The 27,170-nt window shown below is 40.9% G+C and overlaps 1 protein-coding gene across 3 annotated transcripts; it reads left to right on the plus strand.

The window, feature by feature from the left end:
- The first annotated feature begins 179 nt into the window (after positions 1-179).
- cltcl1 (clathrin, heavy chain-like 1) lies at positions 180-26,155 on the plus strand. 3 transcript variants are annotated; one of them, XM_085426029.1, is made up of 32 exons: positions 180-441; positions 7,782-7,989; positions 9,585-9,853; positions 11,273-11,434; positions 11,688-11,801; positions 11,891-12,064; positions 12,266-12,463; positions 12,791-12,991; positions 13,102-13,254; positions 13,381-13,503; positions 14,006-14,143; positions 14,236-14,400; positions 14,561-14,741; positions 14,839-15,002; positions 15,089-15,214; positions 15,324-15,466; positions 16,261-16,495; positions 16,579-16,701; positions 16,805-16,950; positions 17,030-17,213; positions 17,764-17,956; positions 18,044-18,201; positions 18,335-18,499; positions 19,203-19,478; positions 20,132-20,281; positions 20,374-20,505; positions 20,625-20,735; positions 21,251-21,421; positions 21,620-21,841; positions 22,494-22,520; positions 25,056-25,131; positions 25,533-26,155. In XM_085426029.1, the coding sequence occupies exons 1-32, from the start codon at positions 400-402 to the stop codon at positions 25,658-25,660; spliced, it is 5,058 nt and encodes a 1,685-aa protein (XP_085282155.1). In that variant the 5' UTR covers positions 180-399; the 3' UTR covers positions 25,661-26,155. The 3 variants fall into 3 exon arrangements, with proteins under 3 accessions (XP_085282155.1, XP_085282156.1, XP_085282157.1); XM_085426030.1 differs by having other exon boundaries at positions 22,494-22,514; XM_085426031.1 differs by lacking the exon at positions 22,494-22,520.
- The last annotated feature ends 1,015 nt before the right edge of the window (positions 26,156-27,170 follow it).

Below are 27,170 nucleotides of genomic sequence, written 5' to 3' on the forward strand. Positions count from 1 at the left end.
CAGAGAAAACAATAATAATAATAAAAAAAATCCAAGGGTAGGGCGTCACATGTGAAGTTATCCGTTTCAATAAGTAAGCACGGGCTTTTAAGACTGCCCATATCCTTACAAGGCTCAGGGAGGAGATGGTTTGGCTCAGTAGTAGTTGAAGTGGACTAGTTTTCTTAGCGGAGGTGCGGAGTTTTTGATTCAGGACTGGTGTAAGGGAGGCTACTGAATGGGAGCAGTCAGTGGATTCGTGTGATACCAACGCAAGCCACCCAGACTACCTACTACTGCCCATCAGTTTGACTTTTTGGGCATTTAGGGCACACAAAGAAGAACACCACCTTTATCCTCTTGTTGTCCCCTTCCCCTTTCCTTCCTCGCGGACTCTTCAGGCAGAGAAACCCTCCAGAAATGGCTCAGATACTGCCGATACGATTTCAGGAGCATCTGCAGGTAAGCAGACATACAGAAAGCCCTAAATTTAATCCCAGCTCCTTTCTTTTTGCGCCACTCCTCGCCCTTGTGGGTCCGCACGCACACAGCACATGTCGCATTTAAATGGAATCTGAAAAAGGGCTGCGGGGTGGTGCTCAATATAGCTACAGGCCTAGTTCTCTCCTGCCGGGCAGATGATGACTTGTAAAAATTGAACAGTCAGATCGTACACAGCCCCAATGCGGACCGGTACGTGTGTGTGTGTGTGTGTGTGTGTATTGGGGGATACGCCGCAGTTTTTCCCGTTTAAGTTATAAACGACGCTGTCATTTTCACTGCGGTGTTTTGACACTTTGTGACAACTGAGCTCAGCTGTTCGCGCTACGTTGTATCTGAGAAATGAATGGCACTTGTTCTCAATCTTTGTTGCTGCCACGCTGTTGTCATGTCCTGCAGCCAAATACTCCCAGTTTCAGGAGCAAAAATCCCAACCAGTGTCTCTCAAAATGCCCAGCTTTTGCACACAGCTGGGCGTAACTGATAAAAATCACCGTAATGTGTTTCAAGTAACAACATGAAACTGTGCGCTTTATTTAGATCTTGGTCGTTGGATGTAGGTGTACAGGGGGATGTAAAAAGCGGTTATGTTTGGATTCACTCGGCAGTTGAATAAGTTCTGGAAACTGGCTGCTCAATCAGTTGTAATGAAGCCCGTAAGACCAGAAACGCATCATTCGATTGATATCTTGCCATGACCAAAACGCAATATGACATCTAGTTCCATAATGCAGCGTCAATATCATATTGATTTAATGTGTCTCAAAACTCATGGTGATTATTTATTTTATTGTATTGGTTTTGTCTTAGGGAGCATCTGCACAGCTTCAAAGCAATTTGCATCAATATATCAGAGGAACTCAAGCCCCTCAGACTCTTGGTGGAGAAAACGCACGCGGGTGCACACACACAACACAAATGCCCTTTTACAATCTGTGACAAGAAAAGAAAACAAGCAGCCAGTGATTTAGTCGTCTGTGGGGGAACAATTTGCACTATGCCCCCCTTTTTTTCCACTGCTATGGATTTTTAATCGCTGTCCCGTAGCAGCCCCAGTGCTTGGTGTCTTGCAGACAGAAGAGAAACTTTGCGATGCACCCCTCCACCTCCCCTGGTCTGTAGCCTGTTGTTATGGTAACAGCAGGCAGTGAAATGGCCTTTCACTAGAAAAAAATAAAAGCTCAGAGTCCCAACCCCCCTTCTCTCTCCCTCTGCTCCCTTCCTCTGGCCAGTAGCCCCACTTTCTCAGCCAAAGATCCTTTATCCACTAAAAAACTGCCAGCCAAAAGAGCGTGCAGCCTAGCAGGCTCCTCTCCTCACTGACAGGAGCGGTACACTGCTGCTCACTGATGGAGCACAGTGCAGTACCTGGCAATGTCTGGTTATTAGTCCAGATTGCTCACAACAGCACAGACCTTTCCCTTTATACATGTCTTAAGAAAATCAGGCCTTGAGACGGCGATAAGCAGCCCGCAGCTTTATGTTTCACCTCTACCGTGAAATCCCAGCTCTGCTACAGTCGTATCTTCCTGTGAGTCTAGGTGGCTCCAGCAGAGTGAAAAATGCTTGGAATTTGCAAACCCAGGACTTTGGGCCTCAAGTTGTTTAGCTTTTTTTTTTTTTTTTTTTTTTTTTTTTTTTTTTTTTTTTCCCCTTTCCTTGGCCTGGTATTTACAGCTCAGTGTCTGCAGTCTGGGCCGAGGTTCACAAGTGTAACATGGATTTAGATTTGTGATGAGGTACCAGCTTGTTGAGCTAGCACTTGCATAATATACAGAGTACAGCAAATGCCATAATATCCTGACTATTAAAACTGTTGTTTAAATGGGCCTGATTATGCTTTTTCTCATCTTCTGTCATGCATATACTATTTAAATGCTGATAACATGGCACAAGTTTCAGAAGAGGTCTGTGAATGTGCAGCTCCACCCACCTACTGTTCAAACCTTCAACCAGATTAATGTTGAGATAAATGAGCATTAAAAAAATCGCTTTAATGTTCCTCTGTTTAGTGCAGACATATAAGATGGAGGACTGGGGTTTCTGTAGTGTTAAAGCCAGCTATGGATTACCTGCCTAACCTCACACTGTCACTAAGCTGTGGGGTAAATTCTCTTTACTTTGCTTTATGATTCTAGAACCATACTGTGCATGAGCATGGCAGAATCTGTCCTTAAATCAATGCAGTAATTGGTGGATCAGAGTTGGGTTCTGTGGATTATGATGGAGACAAAGATGAGGGACTGAGAATGGTCTGGTGAATTATGAAGGCGAGAGTCATTTACAGCTTTTGTGGCTCTTGTGCTGGCTGTCGGTGCAGCAGCCTACGTACTGTAGCAGCTTGTGTAAGTGCAAAGATTTCCCGCAGCTCTGAAGTGCCTGAAAATTGTCCTGTCTAGCTGAGTCGGGAGAAGTGAACCTGCTGTATTTGTACTAATGAAATGACGCCACCACGTCAAACCACCGGATGTGTTTGATAGACAACTGAGGTAAGCAGGCCCCCGTTTAAGCCTGGCAAATTGCATCAGGATAGGAAGCAGGATGACAGAACAGTCTAAGCGAGTCTAACAGGACACATCTGTGACCGCAGCAGTGGCTGGCAGGGACAAGGCTGAGCGTCTGTGTTCAGTCACCGGAATTCGATCATGAATGCATTGAAAGAGCAGTCATCCAACACATACAACACTCACATTGTGTCTTTCTGTAATTTCAAATGGGTCATGAACTTTGAAATTTGGATTAACTACAAGTGCGGATTGTTCTACAATCCACACTAGAATCAGAGATAAATATCTGTGTGTTTATTCTGACTTGGAAGTTCGAATATTAATAGAATCCATTGCTACTTTAAGGTGTTCATGATCGCCATAGCTATATACTTTAGGTTTATTTATATAGGCACTATTCATACTAACACTTTACTCAAGGCACTTTATACTTCAAGGTAAAGATCCAACTAAATTGAGAGAAAATCCCAACAATCTGATGATCCCACATGAGCAAGCACTTTGCGACTGCAGGAAGGAAGACCTCCCTGATAACAGGAAGAAACCCTCTGGTAGACCATGGGTTAAGAAGGGTGCGACTGGTTTTGGGGGAGGGGACAAGAGGAGAGAAAGATGGAGAGACCAAGACAAAAAACAAACTCTGATTTCCTAAAATAAAGGCTACGCGCTTTGCGAGCAAGTTCCACTCCCCCCCCCCCCCCCCACACATTCTTCGATTTATTAAAAAAAAAGTGCTTGTGTAATCTCGTCATGAGCCCAAAACCATCAGCTGCTGATTCAACGTGTCAGTGCCTCAGCAAGATGTCCACCCATCCTATGACTCACCAAATACCGTCAATGCTGCTTCATCAGTTAAGATCTCCTGCCTTTTGTTATTGCGGTATTAACGTATTAATACGTTGTTTTTATTGTCTCATGTGTGCAGCGAAGATTGCTTAGAGGAGTCTGCAGTGTATCACTGGTTAGTATTTAAATGGATCACTGGAGACAGTAAGATGAAGCTGAAGTGGGTTTTTAGTCTGGCATATTCGACTAAGAATCAGCTGGGGGGGAGTGTTCTTACAGCGAGCCGGTCTCTCCACCCTGAATCGTACTGTAAAATGCCAGAGGCCTGTGTTACTGGAACTAGAATCAACATACCTTGCTACCTCTTGGCCATTGTTCTTCATTTCTCGCAGGAGGCACATACATCACTCTGACTTCTCTTATTTACAATGGTTTGCTCCCTCTCTTCGTTGCCAACAGGATATTGGTCAGTGTCTTGAGCTCCTCCTTTCACTCCCAACCTTATCTTTTCCTCCATTATCTTTATTGTAACTTCCCTTCCCTCTGCTTCCAGAGATAGTCTTGGCAGTCTTGAAGAGATGCAGCATATGGCTCCATTCCTCCCCCAGGGCTTTTCTGTGGCCTTTACAAGATGCCTTAAACAATGAAAATATTATTATTCTCATCCTTTATTATTTAATCATTGGGACAATAAACATTAAAAAATGCCAACTGCATAATTAATTAATTAATTCTCTGGCTTAAAGAACTTGTTCCACGGTTAAGCAGCACTTGAATATTGATCTTTAATGAAATATTTGTCTCTTTATTATAAACTGCAAACATGCTTCAGTTAAAGTTGATTCTGTAATGTTGTGAAAGGGGAATTATGTTAATTTGCAGCTCCATATTTTTATTCTTGGACTTTCCTTGGACATTGGCACAACCCCAAAGGTGATCCTTTGCATGAAACAAGCTGCTTTAACTCTGTTTCTCTACTTTCAAAGCAGCTTTCTTATGATTGGCTGTCCCAAACAGAATGTATCTGGCTGTGGTTTGCGTTGCATTAACTGTTTAAGAATTACAGCCATTTTCATACATGGTGCCCAGTTTTCAGAGGCTCAATTTGTGCCTGATTAAGTGAGGTCAGTTTCCTCATTATTAGATGACAAATTAGGCAGACAAATGTTGAACTTTCATGTAGTTGCTTTTCACTGGAACTCTTAATATGAAGTCCAAAGAGATGTTGCTAAAACCAAAATAAGCCTATCAGAAACTGTTACGGCCCCTGGCCTTGGATGAAGTGAGGCTGCCTGCTTTATGCAATTTCGAGTGTGGCAACACGATTTGCTGCACAAAATTTTACGATTGGACATTGTTGATTTGTCCTGAAGTTTTACAATCTGGTACATTCTTAAAAAGAATGAACGCACTGACCAGCTCAAGAATTTCACAACATCTAACCAAGTCATGAGCACTCTCAAGCTGATGGAGGTACCATTGTTAAGATTTACAATCAAAACATGTCTTCATGAATGGAAATACAGGGTTTACAAAAAGGTGCAAAACACTGGTTACGCTTGAGAACATGAAAATGAAACCAAGATGAACTTGTACCAGAATAGTGGGAAGAGAAAAGTGTGGAGAATGAGGAGTCATACCTCATTTTCTATCAAACACGAGGATGGAGGCATTGTTATGGCATGGGCATGTATGGTTAGCAGTGGAACTGGGTTACTAGATGATGTGACTGCTGATAGAAACAGCAGGAGGAATTGTGAATTGTATAGGGATATACTCTCTGCTCACATTCATTCAAATGCAGCAAAACAGATTGGATGATACTTCATGGTGCAGATGGATAATGACCTGAAGCATATTGCAAAAGCAACCCAAGAGTTCCTCAAGGCAAAGAAATATGAAATTCTTCTTCAGTGACCAAGTGAGTCACTCGATCTCAACCCAGCAGAGCAGATTTTCAGTTGTTAAATACAAAACTGAAGGTAGAAAGATCCTCAAAGAAGAAGCAACTGAAGGTGGCTGCTGTAAAGGCCTGGCAGAGCATTTTAAGGGAAGAAACTGAATTTCGTGGTCTGCATTAGTTCTGTCTTTTGATTGGTCACAGGACTGTAGGTCTCGAAAACAACAACAAAATCTAAAAAGAAGCCAAAAAACTGCAAAAAACTAACAACTGTGTTTGGTAATAACTACATGTCCCCCCCCCAAAAAAGTGACTAACCACTGTACACATGAAAATACTGATAAGCGTAGCCTATGCTAAAGCTAGCACCTGGTATAAGTGAAAATCTAAAAATATTTTGGATATAATTAATTAAGGATAATTCTATTTTTCTTTGGAAGCAGCCCCTCTGATCACCCCAGGCTGAACACTGCTGCATCCTTCCTGTTTTGGAGATGACATGATTTAAATGGCTCAGCGGTCATGATTTGTTTTCCTGCTCTATCAGCCAACTGCGAGATAGTACAGTCCTTGTGATGAGCAGAAGGATTCCTTTCCGCTTGCCTCAGACTGCATAATGCAGTCAGTTCAGTCATCAGAGGGAGAGTGCATGTTTCTGTCTGTCCTCTCAGTTCAGTTAGTTTGACAATGTGTGCAGTAATTCCTCTATTCAACCAAACTGGACTTTTTCATGTTTGTTAGTTTTGAGGCAAATGTGTGATGTTGTGTTGACTTGTTCTCATTAGGTTTGCTTTATTAAAATTTTCTAATGTGTTCTTGGTTTTAGTGAATCTCTTGTTGTTGTTATTTTTTTAGTTTTTTTTTTTTTTTTTTTTTTTTTTTTTAGTGGTAATTAAACTTTATTTACAGCTAGCTGCTTAAAGTGATGATTAAATACACTGTCAAGGTCCAGTCGAGCTTTAATAAAATTAAGTATTAGAGATGTAATGATAAGTACAATGACAGCATTACTATTTATATCATAGGAAATTCTGGAAATTATTGTCAGCTTGTGTAAAATAAAGCTCTGTTTAGTTAACATCCAGCTGCGTGCCCACGCTTGTCCCCTGGCTCCATGTACCACCGACCAGACCTCCTGTATGGGAAAACGACCTTTAAGAGTATCCCTGGAAAACTTGAGCAGACCTGCTGCTATTTTAATCAAGTCCATGTTATGATCCATCGCTCACTACTTTCTCTTCCCCTAAAAAGCAAATGGCAGCTGCTCCCACATATATTTTCTCACCACATTTTAAGTTGTTGCAACAAAAGCATAGTATTAAAGCAGGAATATTGTGCTTGTGGCTGAGTTTTGCTTTCACAGCCCCAATTCTGTAAAAGTCGGGATGCTGTGTAAAAATTAAAATAAAGAGAATGAAATGCAGTTCTGTTTTATAGCTTTATGTGTCACCTTATGCATATCTCTCACAAACTGGCTGCAGCTGTTCGCCTGTGAATGAGGATGGGCTCACTGACCAATAATTAATTTTTAAGTACTTTTATTACAAAATGTACTATACTGTGTATACTAAATATACATACAAAATGTGTCTGCCAGCTGAATGCAATTTTCTCTTATCTATGATAGTCTATAATAATTAATGTACTACAGTGTATTTGCATTTATGTAGGCCTTTTCTAGTTGTACTGACCACTCAAAGTACTTTAAACTACAATTTCCAGTTAACTAACAGTGCTTACTAAAAAGTGTTGGGGGGTTTTCAGGGTACAGGTTCCTGCTCATCTAGATGAAATGTGAAACAAACACATATATACTACTAGCTACAGCTCTGTCATCTGGTATACTTCTGATATATCATTAGCTCCTACCCTTTTTGTTTTTGTGTATATGTGAAGACATGTCTGTGGTCATACTCTTTCTTTAAATGTGATTGCATCTGTGTTGTCATTTTTATAAACTGTTTAGCCATTTCTTGGAAATGTACTTGTATCTGTTTCCAGCTACTGACTAGCTTACTGACCGTTATATGATACTCCACCACTGTAAAATGGGGTAACATAATTAAGCTAAAGGTTCTCACTTTTATTTCCTCAAAACTGTTTTTTAGCTGCAGAACCTGGGCGTAAACCCAGCCAACATTGGGTTCAGCTATCTGACGATGGAGTCGGACAAGTTCATCTGCATCCGTGAGAAGGTGGGCGAGCAGAACCAGGTGGTGATTGTGGACATGTCGGATCCCACCAACCCAATCAGGAGACCGATTTCTGCCGACAGTGCCATCATGAACCCCGCCAGCAAAGTCATCGCCCTCAAAGGTATGATGATGACGACGCATATAGAAATGACACAACACATTTAGGCAGCAGTGGCCAATAGATGAGAAATACTGTATTGTTCTGAGGCAAAAGAAAAAGTCTGTTGGCTTTTATTACTGGTGGCCCTATATTAAGCGCAAAGTATTTTATTATTGTTTAAAGTCCCAGAATGAAGTCTGCATGGCCTCTGCACTGTTTATTTGCTTCTAGTTTTAACAGATTTAGCCGTTTACTAGAAATGCTGTGGGAAAGTCGCAGCAAAGATTAATGCCTGTCAATGTTGTAAATATGCCGAGTGCACTCACATCTATTACCCAGTGTAGTAAATTGGTTGTGAAAATTGATCGCCTGTCACTGAAACTAACCCTTAGAGCACAAACACAAGCGCTGATCAGGATGATTTGCTTATAATGCTTCTCTCTCTCCCTCCTCCCCCTTCCTCCCTCCCTCCTCCTTCTAAGCACAGTATTCCCTGTTTGCCCCTTTTCCTTATGGTCTATCTTTGTCTTCTCATTCTTACCTGATTGACACTTTGCTTTTTCTCCTTTGCTTTCTGTCATTTCTCAGACGGTGAGTTGCTTTCTGTCTGTCTACCCGTCTGGCACGCTGTTGTGATGATACACTGGCCATGTCTCTCTCATAAAAGCTATCCCCTGTATCCCTTTTAACTATGCACATCTATTTCGACCACTGATCAATCAAAACACAGATGGCTACAAGAAAGGCACCTCAATATCACACGCACACCCACACTCCAGCCTAATCTTCTGGCAAATGCCCTACTTTTATGAGAATTGCACATGTGTTAGCATGACTTGTATGCTGGTAGATGTGTATGTGTGGTATGCATCATCAGATGTTATACAGTGAGAGGAGTCGGGGCACTCTTTGTGCACCTTTGCTCGCCTCTGTGAGCGTGTGCCAGCAGCCGTAATCAATGTTCAGATCTTTCCTTCCTGCACATAAGGGATGCCATTTATGTATCGTAAAGGCTCTGTGTTTGCAAGTTTGTACAGCAGCTCTAGTATTTACATGAGTCATGCATTACATCACCTGTTTGTTTTTCATTAAGTATTTTGGGTAAATGGAGGTTGTATCTGTGTTTAGTCAATTGTGACATTTTCAAAAGCTGCCGTCTGCTTTCTGTAGCTGCGGGTCAGGTCACTCAGTAAAGAGTGGTGCTTCCCTGGCTTCCGAACAATATCGAGCAGTTCAGATATAATTTTTATTTGCTCTTTATTTCTGACATGAGTTTTGAACACTCGTGTCAGAAATCTCCCTCGGTTCCCCATTACACTGGTGCTCACAGCACGGAACAGTAGTTACATTAAAGAAAATCATCAAGTCTTGGCTGAAACTAGGTCTTCGCCACTCGAAATAATCAAAAGAACAAGCTATTAAAACGTTTCCTCAATGAATAAATAGTTCCAATTAAAAGTAGCTCTATTTATTTTCTAACTATTTCGAGGCAGACATGTTCATCTGCCGGTCTGTGTGTTACTCAGAACAGCTATTTAATTTGTTGTTTGGAGTTATTTGACGACTTCTTTCTTGCCTGTTTCGTCTCACGTCTCTGTTTCTTTACCGACCCTCAGCTGCCAAGACGCTGCAGATCTTCAACATTGAGATGAAGAGTAAGATGAAGGCTCACACCATGTCAGAGGAGGTCATGTTCTGGAAGTGGATCTCTGTAAACACCGTGGCTTTGGTGACAGATACTGCCGTCTATCACTGGAGCATGGAGGGGGATTCCCAACCGACTAAAGTATTCGATCGGCACGCCAGTCTGGCCGGATGTCAGATCATTAACTACAGAACTGACGAACAACAGAAGTGGTTACTGCTGATAGGGATTTCTGCACAGGTATGAAAGCACAGATGATATAAACATTTTCTGTGAAAGGAATATTTATCTCTCCGATCCCTGTTTATAGCCTTATTGGACAAAAGATCACACAAAGAACACTTTATCTGAGGTCAACTTTTGTTCTCTTCACTGGGCTGGAAGGTTTTGGCTGTGAGCAGGTACACACTGGAAAGCAAAAGAATTGTTTTTACCACACTAAGTTTTGAAACCTTTAGCTATTGTGCGACAGTGAATTAGCTTTAAAAAAAAAAAATCTGCATTCCTAACCAATGACTGGATCATCTACTTTCTACAGGAACCAATAAACTTGGAACTTCATCACTTCCCATATTTGTTTGCTCACTGAAGGGGAGGATAAAGAGATCAAGCGGTTATGCCATTGTATTATGCCAATAAGGGTGTATAATGTCATTAAAAAGAAAAAACAATTTAGTCCAGGAACACATAAAAGACACATTCTGAGAACAGTGGCATGAAATTCTAACAATTAAGCTTCCCAGAAATTTCTGCTGTAACCAGCCTCGCAGCATTTTATCCTTCTCTTACACAAAGAGTCGGTCATGGTTTGCAGCTGGAAAAGGGTAGAGTGCCTATTCCAGGTCAGAGTTGCTGTCCCAAGTGAAGGAGTCTATGTATCTCTGAGTCTTATTCACAAGTGAGGGGAGCAGGAGACTGACAGATGGATTGGTGATGAGGATGCTATTCCGGTCTGTTGTGGTAAACAGAGCTGAATGTAAAAGTGAAGCATTTACCAGTTGATCATCCCTACCCTCAGCTATGGTCACAAGCTTTTGGTAATAACTGAAGAATACAAGAAATACGTTTTGTCTGAAGGATCAAGCTGAGGTGGTTCTGGTATCAGACTAGGATATTTTCTGTCCTCTGTTGGGCAAGGTGTTCTGGACATGTCATAGTGGGAGGAGATCAAAGAGTAGGACATGCTGCAAAGATGACATCTCTTTGCTCGCCTCAATGAGATGGAGGAGGCGGTTGGGGAGAGGGAGGTCTGGGCTTCTCTGCTTAGGTTGCTGCACCCTGTGACCTGCCCCTCAGTAGGTGAAAGAAAAATGGATGGACAGATGTCTTTTTTTGCTGACTTGCTGAATCTCAATAAGAAAATCAATACACCACTCTTTTTCTGTTTTTCTAAAGGAGTCTGGATCTAGAGGACTATGTCAAAGTATGACAACATGCATACATATTTCAAAGTGAACTTGTTTTATATGTATATGTAAATCAAATAAGCAAACAGTTTGTTTACCCACATCTAACCAAATGCACAGATAATACCTACCATTTGTTCATACACATACAAACACACTGCCTGAATTTTAAACCTGTATCTTTGATCCTTAATGACTTGAACATATCAATTTTTTCCCCCACCCTTTTTTTTCCTTTTTCCTTGTCCTCCAGCAAAACCGTGTGGTCGGAGCAATGCAGCTGTACTCCGTTGACAGGAAAGTGTCCCAGCCCATCGAGGGCCACGCTGCTGCCTTCGGGGAGTTCAAAGTGGAGGGAAATGCCAAACCTTCCACTCTCTTCTGTTTTGCTGTGCGCTCACAGGCTGGGGGAAAGGTGAAGGCCATTCGAATGTACCCATGATGCTATCTGTGTTTTTAGCTGCTGAGCAAACTGCTTTGAAGTGCCTTGAAAGAGTAATGTTTATGTTAGAATCCTATGAAATAACTTTTATGCGTCATGCCTTTTGGTTAAAATTGAAGTTCCTATATGGTAGCATCAGGAAAGTTTATTTAATGTACAAATCCTCAACTGTGATGTTCTTTTTGGTCTCATTTGCTGTACTGTTGTCTTGGTTTACTTCTACCAGTTACACATCATCGAAGTTGGTCAGCCAGCTGCAGGAAACCAGCCATTTGCTAAGAAAGCTGTGGATGTGTTTTTCCCACCAGAGGCCCAGACAGACTTTCCTGTTGCTATGCAGGTAAAGAAAATGAGGCTGCTTCTACTGTACTCTGCTCACCACATTATGGGTCACTCCTGAATGTTTCTCTTTCTAATTATTCTCCTCAGATTGGTAGTAAGCATGGCGTAATATACTTGATCACAAAGTATGGTTACATTCACCTGTACGACCTGGAGTCTGGAGTGTGTATTTACATGAACCGAATCAGTGCTGAGACCATCTTTGTAACCGCTCCTCACGAAGCCACTTCGGGAATCATTGGTGTCAATAAGAAGGGACAGGTGAGAAGCAAACGGGCAGTGAGTGTGTGCAGAACAAATTCCCAAGTGAAATGTTTATTGACTGTAATGACTGTAATGTTTTGGCAAGCTATGCCTGGCAGACATTCTTAAGAAACTGGACTGTTAACTGGACACATTTCTTAAGTTTAGTTATTTTTACTGTGCAGTTCTTAATTATTATCTGTTCCTTTTTTATTATAGGTTTTGTCAGTATGTGTGGAAGAGGAGAATATTGTAAACTATGCCACCAACGTGCTGCAGAACCCTGATCTCGCCCTGAGGATAGCTGTCAGGTCAAACCTTGCTGGGGCAGAGGAGCTTTTTGCTAGGAAGTTCAACACTCTGTTTGCCCAGGGAAGTTACTCAGAGGCTGCGAAGGTTGCTGCATCAGCACCCAAGGTACGCCTGTCTCTGCTGCCATTTTGTCATTCTTGCCTATGCTAATATGAACCAGGTGTGGGTGAGAACTGCACAAGGAGTCTTGCATTTGCACAGAATCAAATTGTCAAATATTTTTCTGTTGGTGCTTAAAACTATGACAGTTACACACACTGTGATTCAGCACTGAAAAACGAAACCCAAAAAGAATCCCGTGTATGTTAATGTGAAAACACTGCAATAAACATGAAGTTCTCCTTCAAAACATTTCATGGAATCTGCTTTTGTTTTGTTTTTTACTCTACGACTAATAATTCCTTCATTCTTTGATGTCTTTCCTCGCCTCAGGGTATCCTGCGAACAGCAGAAACCATCCGCAAGTTTCAGAGCGTCCCGGCCCAGCCGGCTCAAGCCTCTCCACTGCTGCAGTACTTTGGTATTCTTCTGGACCAGGGCCAGCTCAACAAGTTTGAGTCTCTGGAGCTGTGCAGGCCTGTCTTGCAACAGGGCCGCAAGCAACTACTGGAGAAATGGCTGAAAGAGGACAAGGTATAACTGGAGGATTAAAGAAATGAGGCAGATTTGTAGATATACATTTATTTTATTTATTTTACAGTGACCAGTGTAAGTGAAGTAGCTTTCCTCCTCTTGTGTTGTAGCTGGAGTGCTCAGAGGAGCTGGGAGACCTGGTGAAGGCCTCTGACCCCACTCTCGCTCTTAGTGTGTACCTCAGAGCAAATGTCCCCAACAAGGTCATTCAGTGCTTTGCAGAGACTGGCCAATTCCAGAAGATAGTGTTGTATGCTAAAAAGGTAATCGGAAGGCTTATTGTGTTTCCATTTAAATTTTGAGCATTGCACAAATGGCAGGCATGCAGTATGTTTATAGTATTGCATTGATGCTTGAAAGTGCATTTTTATCCTTCTGCGTTCGCGTAGGTGGGATATACCCCAGACTGGGTGTTTCTGCTGCGGAATGTGATGCGTGTGAATCCAGACCAGGGTCTGCAGTTTGCTCAGATGCTGGTCCAGGATGAGGAACCGCTGGCCAACATCAACCAGGTAAACCCGCACAAACGTGAACGCCTCTCTCACTGGAGACATCCTGCTTGTGTGCTCCCTTTAAAATGCATGTGCCTGTTTAGCCTTATACATGCACGCTAACGCACAAAGTGCCCAGTGTGGGAGCCTACATATGTGTTATTCCAGATGTGGCAGCAATGCCAGGAATTCACTGAGTCAGTCACCCTCTCCTCCCTTTAAAGCCACATCATCACTCCGCTCTGTCCTAATCTCAAACAGGGAAGATGATGACTTTATGAAAAGTGATGGTGTTAAGGCGACCTTTGCTTTTCGGATGTGAGCGTTTCATGTTTAAGGACATCTGCAAAACAGAAACATCTGGCTGCCGGGCCTGTGGTGTTTAATAGTGTGCAACTCAAGCCTTTGCATGCTAACTCAAATCATTGTTCACAGATGGTCTGAAATAAAATTTAAAAAAAAAAGAGAACTTTGTCTAGCTATTTGTGTTTTGACTGCTCTTTTCTCTCATGCTCTTTGGTAGATTGTTGATGTGTTTATGGAGGGTAGTCTGATCCAGCAGTGCACCTCTTTCCTATTGGATGCTTTAAAGAACAACCGCCCAGCAGAAGGTCACTTGCAGACACGTCTGCTTGAGATGAACCTAATACACGCCCCCCAGGTGAATGTTAATGTTCAGACTCTCCTGCAACCTTTTCTTTACTAATGTTAAATACAATGTGTTTGCTCATGTGTGCGTATGCGCTGTTTTAGGTAGCAGATGCAATCCTTGGGAACCAGATGTTCACGCACTATGACCGTGCCCATGTTGCTCAGCTGTGTGAGAAGGCAGGACTACTACAGAGAGCTCTTGAACACTACACTGACCTGTACGATATCAAACGAGCCGTGGTTCACACACATCTGCTCAACCCTGAGGTATGCCTGTAGAAGGGCAATGATGCCTGTATACTGCTCTCTTGGGAGCGGCTTCATTTTACTCTTTAATGTGTGAAAATGCTTCCTGAAATGACTCCTTTTTCCTCCGTGCTCAACATGTTGCTTTACTTTCTCCCCGTTTTTTCTTTTTTCTTTTTAGTGGCTGGTGAACTTTTTTGGCTCCTTGTCAGTTGAAGACTCTTTAGAGTGTTTAAGGGCCATGCTGTCGGCTAATATCAGGCAGAACCTGCAGCTGTGTGTCCAGGTAGCATCTAAATATCACGAACAGCTGGGAACTCAAGCATTAGTGGAGCTTTTTGAATCCTTCAAGAGCTATGAAGGTAGGTGGAGTGGTTTTTCCTCATTTTCTGCAGGTTTGAATTCACACTAGATTAACTTAACCACCGTGTTGTTTCTCCCCTCTCATATCTCTACAAGGCTTGTTTTACTTCCTTGGGTCGATTGTGAATTTCAGCCAAGAGCCCGATGTTCACTTTAAATACATCCAGGCTGCCTGTAAGACCGGCCAGATCAAAGAAGTGGAGAGAATCTGTAGAGAAAGCAACTGTTACGACCCAGACAGGGTTAAAAACTTTCTCAAGGTATAAAGATCCCCTAGCGCATTTTTCTGATATTAGCATCTTCCAGAGTTAATTCATAATAAACCTCATGTTTCTTCTGCTTCTAGGAAGCAAAGCTAACGGACCAGCTTCCTCTTATCATTGTTTGTGATCGCTTTGACTTTGTCCACGACCTAGTTCTCTACCTTTACCGCAACAGTCTGCAGAAATACATTGAAATCTATGTACAGAAGGTAAGATCTACAGTTCGGGTGACTTTATACATAATCTGATTATTATCTAGTTATCGTTATCGAGCTGCATGATGCTTCTCTATTTTGAATCCTACCCACTTACTTTCAGGTCAACCCCAGTCGTTTACCAGTGGTGATTGGAGGTTTATTGGATGTGGATTGTTCTGAGGATGTTATTAAGAACCTGATCATGGTGGTCAGAGGGCAGTTTTCCACTGATGAGCTGGTGGACGAGGTAGAGAAAAGGAACAGGTAAGACTAAAGGGTAAAACGATTTCCTGTCATCTCTTATAGCAGCTTCTGAAATGACCTGGCCTTTAATGCGCAGGTATCATGCTGGTACATAAAAGCTGTTAAATCTAACTTCTGTAGGAATGAGTTTAAATGATAGATCAGAGTGCAAGCCATGTTTGCGGTTCTGCTGAACCACTTAGTTATGTGTGTTTTCCCCTCAAGTCATTGAAGGAAAAGAACAAATACTAACTTGAAAATAGTTTCTTTTCCAATAAACCTTGAGGCAATCAATAGTAAAGAATCATGATCTCCTTAGCTGATGCCTATAAATCCTTAAGCATTCACAAACAGGAGTGGAATACATGAATGTAAATATACAGACATTTATCTTTGTGTTTGCTCAGTGCATTCTTGTTAGTTTAATGCATACATGAAGTTGAAATTAATGTTTTAATTTTAACACCAAAGGTGATTTCTAGAGTGGATTCTCTGAGGTTGTCATTGTGTTTCATCGATACCTTAGCATCAACCATCAGAATAACTTTGTCTCATATAATGAAGCTATTTAGTCTGTATCAACAAAGGTGGAAGTGAGAAACCCTAAAACATGACTCAATCGGCCTGCTGAGTGGACAATGCTGCCATCTAGTCTTCTGGCTGTGCATTACATCACAGGAAAAAGCTACATTGTAGCATCATCTTAGAAATGTAATGTGTGCTTTTACCAGTCCTTGCCATGAAATGAATTTTAAAAGCTTCTCCTAGGTATTATGTAATGAAGCTTTATATTAGCGTACAGTTTCTGCTATCAGGTTGAAACTTCTGTTGCCATGGCTGGAGTCTCGTATCCATGAAGGATGTGAAGAGCCAGCTACCCATAACGCCCTGGCCAAGATCTACATTGACAGCAACAACACACCCGAGCGCTTCCTGAAGGAGAACCCGTTCTATGACAGCGCCGTGGTTGGACGCTACTGTGAGAAGAGAGACCCCCACCTGGCCTGTGTGGCTTATGAGAGAGGGCAGTGTGATCTAGACCTCATCAAAGTATGTAGATCACATTGTATGGCTTTAGTGTCATAGTTTAAATAATTATGATGAATGCATTTTAAACTATTTGTTCATGTCAGGTGTGCAATGAGAATTCATTATTTAAGAGTGAGGCTCGATATCTGGTACGGCGGAAAGATCCAGAGCTTTGGGCGACTGTGTTAGAAGAAAACAATCCTTTTAGAAGACAGCTCATCGACCAGGTATGGGATCCTCCACCTCTTCTTTTAAAGTAAAGCACGCAAACATGAATTGTATATATATATTTTTTCTTTCAACATTTATTTTCGATTTTCCTCCTCTCAGGTGGTGCAGACAGCTCTGTCAGAAACCCAAGACCCAGAGGAGGTGTCGGTCACAGTGAAAGCCTTCATGACTGCAGACCTGCCCAATGAGCTGATTGAACTTCTGGAGAAAATCGTACTTGATAATTCAGTCTTCAGTGAACACAGGTACTTCAGGCTCACAGCTTATTCATGGTGATCATTTACGTGCAACCATTTTTCTAACATTTTTTTTTTTTTTTTGCAGAAACCTACAGAACTTGCTTATTTTGACGGCCATCAAGGCAGATCGCACTCGTGTGATGGAGTACATTAACAGGCTAGACAACTACGATGCTCCGGATATTGCAAACATCGCTATCAGCAACGAGCTCTTTGAAGAGGCGTTTGCTATTTTCAAGAAGTTTGATGTGAACACCTCAGCCATACAGGTAAAAACAAACCTAATCCTGCTAAAACTGCACTGATTCTGGAGGTCGAAGTTACAGTAAGCTAAAGTTACTAATCACAGAACCTTTTCTCTGTAAAAATGTACATTAATATGTGCATTTATTTTACTCAATTAAGTACAAATTTCCATTTCTTTTTGTAAAAGAATTTGTTGCGACATTTGATGTTTATATTTCATGTGTCAGGGTATACCTCATCTCTCGACCTGTAAGAACTGGCATAATCTCCCGGGCCCTCCTACCAAAGTTAGAAAAACATTTAAGAAAATCAATGGATTAATGAATGAATTGATATTTACCTTTCCTAAATCCGGGCCATTAAAAGTACTTGTGGGTAAGCCCTTTAACTAAACTAACAAAGTCATTTGCCAATGATAGCAGGTTTCATCAGTTTCTCTTAATCACTGTGAATTTAGCACAATAGTGAAAACGAACGAGCCTTAAAAATGCTAGTCCTATTGTTTTATCTCATGTTGGCTCATAGAATATAGCCATCTCTTGTTTATTTATTTTTTATTTTGTATCCCTCTAGGTACTGATAGAGCACATAGGGAACTTAGACCGTGCCTATGAGTTTGCGGAGCGCTGTAATGAGCCTGCAGTGTGGAGTCAGTTAGCAAGAGCCCAGCTGCACAGAGACCTGGTCAAGGAAGCCATTGATTCATACATAAAAGCCGTTGACCCGTCAGCGTACATGGAGGTGGTCGACGCAGCCAGCAAGAACAGTACGTTTTTGATTTACAGGTAAAACATGCTAATGGTGTTTATCAGTCTTGGGTCTGAGCTGATCTGTAGTGTGTTGCTGTTTCTAGATAACTGGGAGGATTTGGTGAAGTTTCTACAGATGGCTCGGAAGAAAGCCAGAGAGTCTTACGTGGAAACGGAGCTGATCTTTGCTTTAGCTAAAACTAACCGTCTGGCTGAGCTGGAAGAATTTGTCAGCGGGCCCAACAATGCTCACATACAGCAGGTAAAAAAAACAACAACAAAAGTTCCAGCTGTAGTGTTAAAGAGATGTGTAGCTGTTGCAGAATGTGCTTTTTGCTCTTTGCCAGAAAATGATTGCTATCTATATATTCATCATCTGATCTCTACCTCTCCAGGTGGGCGATAGATGTTATGAGGAGGGTATGTACGAAGCAGCCAAACTTTTGTATAACAATGTGTCCAACTTTGCTCGACTTGCATCCACATTAGTCCACCTGGGAGAGTACCAGGCAGCTGTGGACAGCGCCAGGAAAGCCAACAGCACACGGACATGGAAGGAGGTAACAGGCGCAAAAACATTTTCTAGTATAATTACAGGTCTCCGCTTTGTCTGATTAATTTAAAAGACATGGGGAAACAATGCCGTAATTCTATACTGAGCATAACTGAATCAATATATAGTGGCGAATTACAAGAGTAGTCATTTCAAGGCGCTTTATTTTTGTGACATTACAGACAGAAGCCCCAATGATCACACGGTTCCTTACAAGCAAAAGAGATGGATGGTAAACAAAAACAGGACAAAACAAAATGTCAGTGACATGCAATAGTGGATATAAATATAAATAGTGCTTATAAATGCATGGGGAAAAAAACAGAAAGGAAAGTGAGGGAGAGAAACGCACTATGGCTACCCAGCAGTCTGAGCCTGTCATAAACAAGATTTATAAAACTACTTAAGGGGCTGATTTAACAGCTTTTTTTAATTTTTATTTTATTATTAGTTTTGTTTTATTTCTGTGGATATAAGATTGAAATTGAGTGATTTTCTTGCTGCAGTTTTTATGTTATTGTTACAGCTTTTAATTCAGGTCACCTCAGTGTTTCTAATGTAGTCACTTCATGTAAAAAATGACAGATTCTTGATGATTAGAGGATTACACGAAAAGGTAGCAAAACACAGGATATGATGATATGAATGATAGAAGTGGTCCTCTGTTTATCGTTGGCTATCTCCAGTTTCATGCATTAATTTCTTTTCAGGTATGTTTTGCATGCGTGGACGGCGAGGAGTTTCGTCTGGCACAAATCTGCGGCCTTCACATTGTGATCCATGCTGACGAGCTGGAGGACCTTATCAGCTACTACCAGGACCGCGGGTACTTTGAGGAACTCATTGCTCTGCTCGAGGCTGCTTTGGGTCTGGAGCGGGCCCATATGGGTATGTTCACCGAGCTCGCCATCCTGTACTCAAAGTTCAAACCTCAGAAGATGAGGGAGCACCTGGAGCTCTTCTGGTCCAGAGTCAACATCCCAAAGGTAGTGTTTCTGTTACTATGTGTGCGCGTTTGCCCGTTTCAAAACTGTTCTTTCTTTTGTCGGATCAAAGAGGTTGCTTGTGTGCCATGAAATCTTTTGATTCATTACTCCGTGAACATTCTGCTTCTCATCAGCGCCATGAAAAAGGAGGCAGACAGAAAATTAATTGACTTGTTTTTCTGTCTTTTACAGCTAGTTCTTTACTGACACATTTCTGGTGACTTGCAGCAATTAAACTTTCATTTACCAGCTTTATGCAACTGTTTGTCATCTTGCACTCAAATAACCTTTTAAAAACTTTAAATATCTTTTTTAAAAAATGGTTAAAAGCATGAAATACTATTTTATTTTAATATTTTGCTAATTTCAAAAGATGTGTATTAATACATCTATATACCGGTAAATGGTTAAAAAATAATTATGCTTTGATATGAATTTTTATTTTTTTTTTTGGCTCAGAGTGTGTGTGTGTGTGTGTGTGTGTGTGTGTGTTTTCCCCCCCTCCCTCTCAAAAAGAGTAGGTTACATAAAAAATAAATCATCTATTTGACGTCAGCCTTTCAAAGCTTCAAGACATTTTACTTCAAATATATCAAATCTATTAGACCAGCCAAACAAATCTCTGACAGTAATGAATGTTTTCTGTCTACCAGGTTCTTCGTGCTGCAGAGCAGTCTCATTTATGGGCAGAGTTGGTTTTCCTTTACGATAAATACGAGGAGTATGACAACGCTGTCATCACTATGATGACTCATCCGACTGACGCATGGAAAGAAGGGCTTTTTAAAGATATTATTGCAAAGGTAAACACGGCTATTTTCAAATGTTTATTATTTTCACAAACTGCTTACATGATCAATTGATCACTTCTTGTGTTTTTTCTTTTATCCTTTAGGTTGCCAACGTGGAGCTCTACTATAAGTCTCTATCCTTCTATCTGGATTACAAACCCCTCCTACTGAATGATCTGCTGACCATTTTGTCTCCTCGGTTGGACCACAGCCGGGCTGTCATCTTTTTTAGCAAGGTAACAACCAGCATGGCCAGCTTCACTTTTTAAAACATATATTAAATAAAATGTGTTTTTCTAAATAAACTAGACCCATTGCTGATATGGTGTGACATGGGTTGCTTTTTCTCTCTTAGATGAACCAGCTGAAGTTGGTCAAGCCTTACTTGAGGTCTGTGCAGAATCACAATAACAAGTCTGTCAATGAAGCTCTTAACAACCTGCTTACAGAGGAGGAAGACTACCAGGTTTGCCAGCCTGCTCTGTGACTTATATTGATCACAACACGTGATGTAAAACACAAAGAGCTCAAATATGTGACCTATTTGTTGCCATTTTTTGTCGCTTTTGTATTATTTACTGTGTTGTAAGCATTATTTACAATTTTTTTTTTTTTTTAGACATTCAAACAAGTATGGCAATCAAATGCTACAAAGCTAAAAAAAAAAAGAGTAATATCTGTGTAAAGAAAGTCATAAGGATATAACCTATGGCCTGGCTGTAAATCGCAGGTGATTTTCTAGCCCCTCTCGTAGCCACTGATAGCAGCGGTTCCAATTTTAGACGTAGCAATTTTGTTTTGCTGTGATGACGCCTGCTTTTTCACACCAGCACCAGTCTCTTTATGTTGAAATCCACAGAGCCAGTTATGGATTGAGGATAGACATCATACTGGTGTAAATGGGTACAGGAAGCAGTGCCCAGGACGCTGTTACCTCTGGATCTCAAATGCAATGCATTTCTATCCGTGTATCATCCACAGGGATTGAGAGCCTCCATTGATGCTTATGACAACTTTGACACCATCGGGTTGGCTCAGAGGTTAGAAAAGCATGAACTGATTGAGTTCAGGCGTATTGCTGCTTATTTGTATAAGGGCAACAACCGCTGGAGACAGAGCGTGGAGCTTTGCAAGAAGGACAAGCTATACAAGGTAATGAAAAAAATAATAGAAAAGCTCTTAAAAATACAGACGACTTTTAAAAGGTTCCATTTCCTCAATGTACCTATAGATGGCAGTGTTTGTTTACTTCACAGGAATGATTCTTTTGGCTAATTTCTCACACTTGAAGATAAAGGATTTTATCTTTCACTCAGCCATGTGAATGAGATACATTTTTGTCTCTTCTAGGATGCCATGCTGTATGCAGCGGAGTCTAAGGATGCTGAGCTGGCAGAGACTTTACTCCAGTGGTTCCTAGAGGAGGGCAGGAAGGAGTGCTTTGCTGCCTGCCTGTTTGCCTCCTATGATCTCCTGCACCCTGACGTGGTGCTGGAGCTGGCCTGGAGGCACAACATAATGGACTTTGCCATGCCGTACTTTATCCAGGTCATGAGAGAGTACCTCACGAAGGTTGGTGCTGACAATCAACACCAGGAGTTTATTTGATGTCAGCTTTACCACTAAAATAGATTTCACTATTGTGTAATTTTAAGAAGAATATGTGGTGTTGGTGATGTAATATGTCTGTGATTTCTGAGAAACAGGTCAAACATATATGGTGAGACAAGAAGGCAGAGACTAAGGCCTTAAGTAATAATATTTAAAGGGACAGTTCAGCCCATTTTTTTTTTTTTCCCTCTGGCCTGCAGTGCTGTTTGTCCATCTATATTAGCCGGTGTAGTTTGCTCAGCAGAAGGTAATTTCCTATATGAAAGTGCTCACAACAAGATTTGTGCAATTATTTTGTGCAACTAGGTCAATACTTCTGGGAAAAGGCGTTAATGTCGAGTTTGTCGTATGAAATTTTTTTTGGCACTTTAAGAACCACAAGACACTAAAAGTGTCATTTAGTTCTGTTACATTCAAGCCTTCAAGCGACGATGTCACCACAGCTTGTATTTCCACAACCATGCAAATACCATCAAAACGATCTAGATGGATTTTTAAAAAAAAAATCACTACAAGCCAGAGTGAAACATGTAAATCTTCATAATGACCTTTAAGTATATTTGCCAGTGCTACCTGCAGATATGTGAGGTCATGTCTTTGGGTTCTTTTCCAGGTTGATGAGTTTGCAGCGAAGGTGACGGTCTCTGGCCCTTTTTATTTAAAAAAATTCTCTTCTGTGTTCTGTCTGTCTGTTTTTCCTGTAACTTATCTCTTAGGTTTCTGATGTAGGAACCTAGCATGGACTGTAGATTGAATTTGGCCTAACTAGGTCTGGTCCTGGAGAACTGTAGTAGTGTGCAGGCTTTTGTTCCACTTGTGCCAGTACATGTTCAGATTAAGCAGGTTTCCCTCCAGTGAGCCCTAATCTTAGTTATTTATTTCTCTTGGTTTTTAGCCATTTGACACAAGTTCATGAGAAATAAAAATAAATAGACACATAACTACTTTTCAGTGAAAACATTAATAAAACATCTGGCTAAATGTGGCAGTAGTATATGAGTTAGACCAGGTGAAATGAACATTTTTAACCTCCTCTTATTCCAAATTGTATTTTAGAGCCTAAATAATAATGACTTAGTGACATTGACGCAAATCTGATGCAACAGAGATGAAACATAACAATTTTTAATGGATAATGTTTACTGGTTAAAGTTAAGAGTGACTATTATAATTGAGTATATAGTCTGCATCTTAATTTTGGGTAAATATGCAGCAGTAAAGGGACGTTTGGTAGATTATAAAGTGTTTTCTAGCTGTCAAGTGCAAGAAGGTAAATGTAGTCTAAAACAAAAACTCTGGAGCCAAGGCCTGTACACTATTTTTTTATTTATTTATTTTTTTTCTTCTTCAGCACCAGGATTAGCCTGTCCTGGCCTAACGGATACCTCTAACTTTTCTCTCTCTTGGGGCTGCATCTTGTGTCAAGTGGCATTTTTAAAGCCTTGAAACGCTGTGATCTTTCCATCTGACAGAGGCTTTTTGAAAGCCCAGAAAAGAAGACAATCACAGAGAAAAAGCTGCTTTGGCTTTAGACTTGCTCGATGCACCCCCATGTTTCTAACTAAAGGTCACTTTGTTTTAGTTTTTATTGTTGAAATTAGTGCAGGGCTGCAAACAATAACCTCAAAGGTTATGTAGTGCCCTTTCCTCAGTTTGTGGAAGTCTTTTCAGTTAGTTTTAATTTTTCAGTTTAGGTTTGTTGTAGGTAAACCTTTGGTACTGGTCAAACAGGTTGGGGTGGAATCTAACAGCCAGTTTGAGCAGCTAATCAGGTAGAGAAATCCCAACCCCGCCTCACATGAAGTAGTTCAGTACATACATGTTAAACAGGCAGCTTACCCCAGTGATACCATTGTATATGCAAATATCATGTTCTTTTCTCTACACCTTTGTCCCAACTTTTTAAGAAATGTTTATTTCTTTAATTCTGACTCAACATGACTCTGCGCTGACCGAGCTTCAATTATAAACCTTCAGTATTCAGCCTTCTCCACAGTTAAAGCACAGTGCCTGATTACTCCTTTGCACTTAGGGATTAGGATTAGTGCTACAAACAATTCACAATTACTGTACGCCTGGCAAGGATGAGCTTGACCTGCGAGCCCTTAGCTTGATTTTTAGGCCAGCAGTGATAAACACTCAGTCAGGAGGGTCTGCTTGCAGCTGTGATCAGGTGCACGTTGAAGTTGTGACTGCCACTTAATCTTGTAGCACTTTTTTAATGGCACAAAATTGGAATTTAGAAACGTACTGTTTAGCTTTTGCTCTCCTTGTATTCAAATATTTCTTTAACCTTAAACCTTACCTTAATTCTTCTTTTTAAAGGGTCAATTTTACACAAATCACTAAAATAAAATATCAAAATTAAATAAAATCAACCTGCTGGTGTCGAGTTGTGATGCAATTTTGGATTTGTTGCTGCTCTGTTGGATTGATGTTAATCTGCTTTTCTTCCTGGTGCATAAAGCACTTAGCTTTTAGAAAATTAGCACCTTTCCAAATTTGTCATTGTTCATTGTTATCTGGAATTCATAAGATGCAGACCATGTAAAGACTTTTTTTTTTTTTTTTTAAGGCAAATTATTTACTGGTGAATATAAAAAATAAACAACAGCTTTGAGTCACAGATGGTATTTGAATGAAAGATGGTATATTAAAGCTCAGAGCAGAACCTGTTGGATTGGGGTGATAGCAGGAGTGTCACAAGTCATTTGATGCTACTAGATGTGATAAAAGGTTAAATGGTTTTATTTAATGTGATTTGGGTAAACTGACCCTTAAATTTTCATTTAACATTTTTACTGCAAGCTTTATTAGAAATTCTCACCAAACCTGCATGGCATCTTCTCACCTTTAGCTGCACTGTGAAGTGGTGATTGTAGTTTTGTCTTTCACAGATGAAGATCATATATCTTCTGTAACTGCTTGTGTTTGTCAGTGTTTATTAATTTGATGTGGGATAAGCCTTAGTGTATTTTTAAAGCTCAGGTATTAGAGTGTATGTTGTAATTTGCAAAGTTTTTGCCAAAAATCTATGAAATATGAAAAACAGATTGAGCCAACTTGAGCTTATATACTTTCTGCACGATACCTAGAATCCATAAACTCAGACTTTCTTTCAACAGTAAGCGTGTGAGTGATGTCTAATCCGTCCTCTCTTCTTTGTTGCCCTCAGGTGGACAAACTGGAGGAGGCCGAAAGCCAAAGAAAAACTGAAGAGGAAGTGACAGAACCTCAGCCGATGGTGTTCGGTAGGTTTACAGGCAGAACAGCTCACTGAGGGATGAACATTGTTGTTCCTGGATAAAGTAAATGATTTCCCCAAATGAAGCTTGGGCTATACTTTACAATGATATAATCTAGCTGATTAGTTTACCCATAATAAGTGGACACGCTTGCATTTTCTGTTATTATCTGAAACCAGCAGCAGCTGTTGCTGTGTAATTAGCTTTACACCGCCAAAAGAATTACAGGCTCATTGAGCAGCACATAAAGAAAACCTAAGTGGAAAAAAAAAAAAGCCCCATAATTTTGTTTGATATAGAACAAACAAATTTAGCAGTTCAACAAAACAGTCCAGTCATGTGTACTTTCTTATAAAGACGGGGGAAAATTTTATTTTGTCTGTGTTTGTTTTTGTTTATGTGATCAGGTCAGCAGCTGATGTTGACTGCCTCTCCTTCTCCAGTGGCTACCCAGCCAGCGTATCCTGGCTACGGTTACCCTCCCGCTGCTGCCGCAGGCTACCCCGCTCAGCCCGCTTACGGCTTCAGCATGTAGATCCGCCAACTCGTCCTTCTCCTCCACCCCTCTTCCCTACACACATCCACCCACCCTGAACCACACTGCTGCTCTGGGTTTCAACTGGCTGACTGGTGGCGTACAGCCTCCTGAAATTTCGCTGGGCCTTCATTTCCCAGTGAGGCTCCACGTGAATTCACAGAAACTGCAATAGAAACTTTGTCTCTAGTTTTTCCACACCCACTTTAGAAGGGTGGCATCAAGTCTGTCGGACCCCCCCCCCCCCCGTTGTATTTTCCACTCAGACATTATAACTGCATCACTGATCTACACGGCATGAAGTCACCTCTCAGCTCCTTAGAGGTATTAGCATACTGAAGATAACATTAGTTGCGCCAAACCACTCTGTCATGTTGCTGTTCCATGTAGACTTTATTAACCATAGAGCAGCTTTTTTTTTTTCTGTTTTTTTTTTTTTTCTTTCTTTTTAATTTTAGCACTGAAGAAGAGACTTTACTGCAGAGTTCAGGGGTACCTTACTCCTAAAGCACTGTCACAGCCTTACACATTCTGATGAGGCAGCAAAACGGGCTCATTTGTTCATGTTTAATTTTGCAACTGTCTCATGTTCTGATTAGAAAGACAGTTACTGTGCAATAGTTTTATTTGTCCTTTCACAACAGGTACAAATTGTTTGCTGTATTATGGACTAAGAACACTTGTTTTATGAGGTTACAGTCTCTGTGTGCGTATGTGTGTGTGGGAGTATGCGTGTAGCCTCTAAAGCCTTTGGGGGTTTCGTCACCAAAATCAAGACACACTCAATGATATCTCCACTCCTTTGCAGCTGCAAACCTTTTGCTGGGTCAGAGCGGTTGATCTCATCAGTCGACTTTTTGGAGTTTCGGTAACGGTTGTGGCAAAAAGGCTGAAAGAAAGCAGGTGAAAACGGAAAGGCGAATTGTAGACTGTGCATGTGCTGCCAAACTATAATGCTGCAACCAGGAGCACAATTTTCATGTTACACTCAAGTATATGAAGTATTACTAATGTTGAGTAAAAAAAAACAGTTATGTATGATGAAACTTTCTGATCCAACTAATGAAAAAAAAACAAACAAAAGTGTGGCGAAGCTCCAACACACTCGAGATGAAAACAGGGGAATGTTAGCTCACGTCCTGGTGCCGGCTGGTTCAAGTGTCATTATTGTACTGAAAACAGTGTATAATTTAAATATATTGAAATACCTAACTAATCAAAGTATTATGGAATATGTATTGTCTATAGTGTGTTGTTGTAGTCTTAAAAAGCATAATGATTTTTGTAAGAAAATGACAAAATGCAAAAACAGCAGATGAATAAATGCCAAAATCTTGAGGTAAGGCTGCTCAAGGTAACAAAAGATGAGTTATTGACTTTATTTCATGTCAACGTCCCCATGTGATAAGCAGAGCTCTGGCCCGTCGTGGTCCCGGCACTGGATTTGTCAAAGATAAAATGCAAATAATCTGAGCTGCACACCAGTTGCTTATTTTATCTGCACAATTCT

Source organism: Rhamphochromis longiceps, linkage group LG12 (assembly GCF_057381845.1).
Source record: "Rhamphochromis longiceps isolate RC_006_pf linkage group LG12, R_longiceps_female_GT1.1, whole genome shotgun sequence".
Taxonomy (NCBI): Eukaryota; Metazoa; Chordata; class Actinopteri; order Cichliformes; family Cichlidae; genus Rhamphochromis; species Rhamphochromis longiceps.

What these genes read in the sequence shown, in the direction of transcription:
- cltcl1 (XM_085426029.1), top strand. Translation starts at nt 400, where the DNA reads ATGGCTCAGATACTGCCGATACGATTTCAGGAGCATCTGCAG. An exon ending in ACCTAATACACGCCCCCCAG is followed by an intron (nt 14,144 to 14,235) that starts GTGAATGTTAAT and finishes GCGCTGTTTTAG; the next exon opens with GTAGCAGATGCAATCCTTGG. An exon ending in CACATCTGCTCAACCCTGAG is followed by an intron (nt 14,401 to 14,560) that starts GTATGCCTGTAG and finishes TTTTCTTTTTAG; the next exon opens with TGGCTGGTGAACTTTTTTGG.